Genomic DNA, 2,541 nt, shown 5'->3' with positions numbered 1-2,541 from the left:
GCAGTTGGATACTTCTTCTGTAGAGCTACATCATGACTGGAGTGAGTACAGAAACATGGAAATACAGCATATGGATCTTTCTTGCTATCTCTTCAATAAGTCTGTTTAATTTCAACACTCACTTATTCGTACAACTTTATAACCTCAACAATGCATAGGAAGAAATGGGCATTTGAGTTTTAAACTTAAGGTTGTTGCTCTATAGCTAAGTCGCGTAAACCTAAAAAGAAATTTTGCGTCGCATTTTTAATTAAATTTTAGTATTGTCTGCAGGTTGCAAAATGTCAGATATAGCTGCCTATACTTATGCTCCAATATTACCTTTAAAGCTGAGCTTTTTGTTTGTTGACTGTCCAGTATACCGTCGTATTTTTGCAACCATATTAAGTTTTAAACGTTGCAAATATTTACATTGATTCTACTACTTTTGAGATATTGTCAACGCGTTCTTGACGCTCCAGCTGTTGCCACCTACGCCGCTGCTCCAGCTGTTGCTGCCTAACACGCTGCTCCAGTCACAAAGAGCAATGTTTAGTGTGCTAGTTGCTTTGTGCACTTAAGTACACCCTATTTATTGACAGTCTACGTTCATTCAATACCGGTGAAGCTGACAGAGGCGCTAACCTGGAGTCTATTTTGTTCTCGAAGCTCTATTAAAATAATAAAATCCAGCGAAAACCTCCGCGAGGTTTACGCAAAACCAACATCCATTTTTTTAACCACCTCTAATTTAAAGATATATCAGAGGGATCCATAGAAAAAAGAGGTCTAAAAAAATGATGCGAGGAAGATATATTTGTTTTCTTATGCGTACAAAATGTTGACTTGTCTATAGTGTTAGGTGCCCACTTTTCTGTATTGATATATCTCGAGTTATATTGTGGTGCCACCTAAAACCGTGCCATCTGAGAACGCTCGTCCCAGTCAGGATTTTCCAAGGTGTTTAGCATGAGCTAGTCTTAAGAAAACTATAATTGGTTTTCAGCGTATCGTGTGTATCTGCGTCTTTAAACCAAAGTATTCAAGTTGACATTAGAATTAAGGCTAATAAAAAGGAAAACAATTCAGTTATCACCCACAGTGTGAAAGAAGCAATATTAAATTGAAAAAAACTCTGCTGATGTAAATATGTTGGCACTATCCTTGTTGCAGCTCCACGCTTGTCTCTTCCTGGCCCTTGCCAGCAGCGCCATCGCTGGTTACGTCCAGGGTGGCCTTGGCTACGGCCATGGCCTCGGCTACGGCCATGCCCTCGGCTACGGTAGCCTGGGCTACGCCGGTCTCGGCTTTGGCCATGGTCTTGGCTACTCTGGTCTCGGTTATGGCCACGTTGTTGGTCTTAACAACGGCTTCGGCTACTCTGGTCTCACCGGCTACAGCGTGGCTGCCCCAGCCCTGAGCCGCACTGTGGCCACTGCCTACCGTGCTGCTCCAGCTGTTGCCACCTACGCTGCTGCTCCAGCTGTTGCTGCCTACCACGCTGCTCCAGTCGCTAGTTACGCCGCTGTCCCAGCTGTCACCAAGGTCGCTACCTACCAGGCTGCTCCAGCTGTTGCCACCTACGCCGCTGCTCCAGCTGTTGCTGCCTACCACGCTGCTCCAGTCGCCACTTACGCCACTGCCCCAGCTGTCACCAAGGTCGCTACCTATCAGGCTGCTCCAGCTGTTGCTACCTATGCCGCTGCTCCAGCTTTTGCTGCCTACCACGCTGCTCCAGTCGCCACCTACGCCGCTGCTCCAGCCGTGACCAGGGTGTCCACCGTCCACGCTGCTCCAGCTGTCGCCAGCTACCAGACCTACCACGCTGCCCCAGCCGTCGCCACCGTTGCCCACGCTCCAGCTGTTGCTAGCTACCAGACATACCACACCGCTCCAGCTGTGGCTTCCTACGCCCACTCTGCTCCAGTCTACGGATACGGCGTCAACTCTCTCGGCTACGGTGCCGGCCACTTCGGTTACGGACACGGCCTGGGCAGCTACGGTCTGAACTACGGATACGGTCTCGGTACCTATGGAGACTACACCACCCTCCTCCGCAAGAAGAAGTGTAAGTACATGAACTTGTTTTTATTTTATAATAATAGGATTGGTGAAATTTAGTACAACCTTATGAATTATTTCTCTAAATGTATTTTTTATATTTCTACAGAAAATCTCCAAAGCTCTACTGCCATGAGTGGTAGCCACCAGGATTCTATGAAGAGATGTGTCCACTGCCAATATCTGCTGTCGTAAAGAAAGCAATAAAGTCGTCGAGTCTTCTCACTTTCACCTAGACTTGTGTCTATCTCAACTTCTCTACACAAGCTGTAGTATTTACGATATGTCGGTATTATTTTGGCATCTTGAAAATGTATTTAATTAAGAGTAATTGCTACTCTAAGATCACAACAATTCTCAGTATTTCGTATTCATTATCTAAAATAAGTTATTTTTAATTTTTGAAAAAAATATGCTCCTGGAACAACTGACATAAGGATCGGTACACGCCAACGCGAAGTTGAGCCCATTGTAGTCATGAAGCGGAAATGACAAAGCATG

At 45.7% G+C, this 2,541-nt stretch overlaps 1 protein-coding gene across 1 annotated transcript; it reads left to right on the top strand.

Annotated features, from left to right (window-relative positions):
- LOC115314113 (cuticle protein 16.5-like) lies at positions 1–2,269 on the top strand. Its single transcript, XM_029973152.4, has 3 exons — positions 1–41; positions 1,153–2,047; positions 2,150–2,269. Coding segments are annotated over exons 1-3 (906 nt in total). The 5' UTR covers positions 1–32; the 3' UTR covers positions 2,152–2,269.
- Positions 2,270–2,541: the final 272 nt, after the last annotated feature.

This window comes from Ixodes scapularis, unplaced genomic scaffold (genome assembly GCF_016920785.2).
Source record: "Ixodes scapularis isolate PalLabHiFi unplaced genomic scaffold, ASM1692078v2 PGA_scaffold1__304_contigs__length_218370807, whole genome shotgun sequence".
NCBI classification, from domain to species: Eukaryota; Metazoa; Arthropoda; class Arachnida; order Ixodida; family Ixodidae; genus Ixodes; species Ixodes scapularis.
This window is presented reverse-complemented; position numbering and strand designations above follow the sequence as displayed.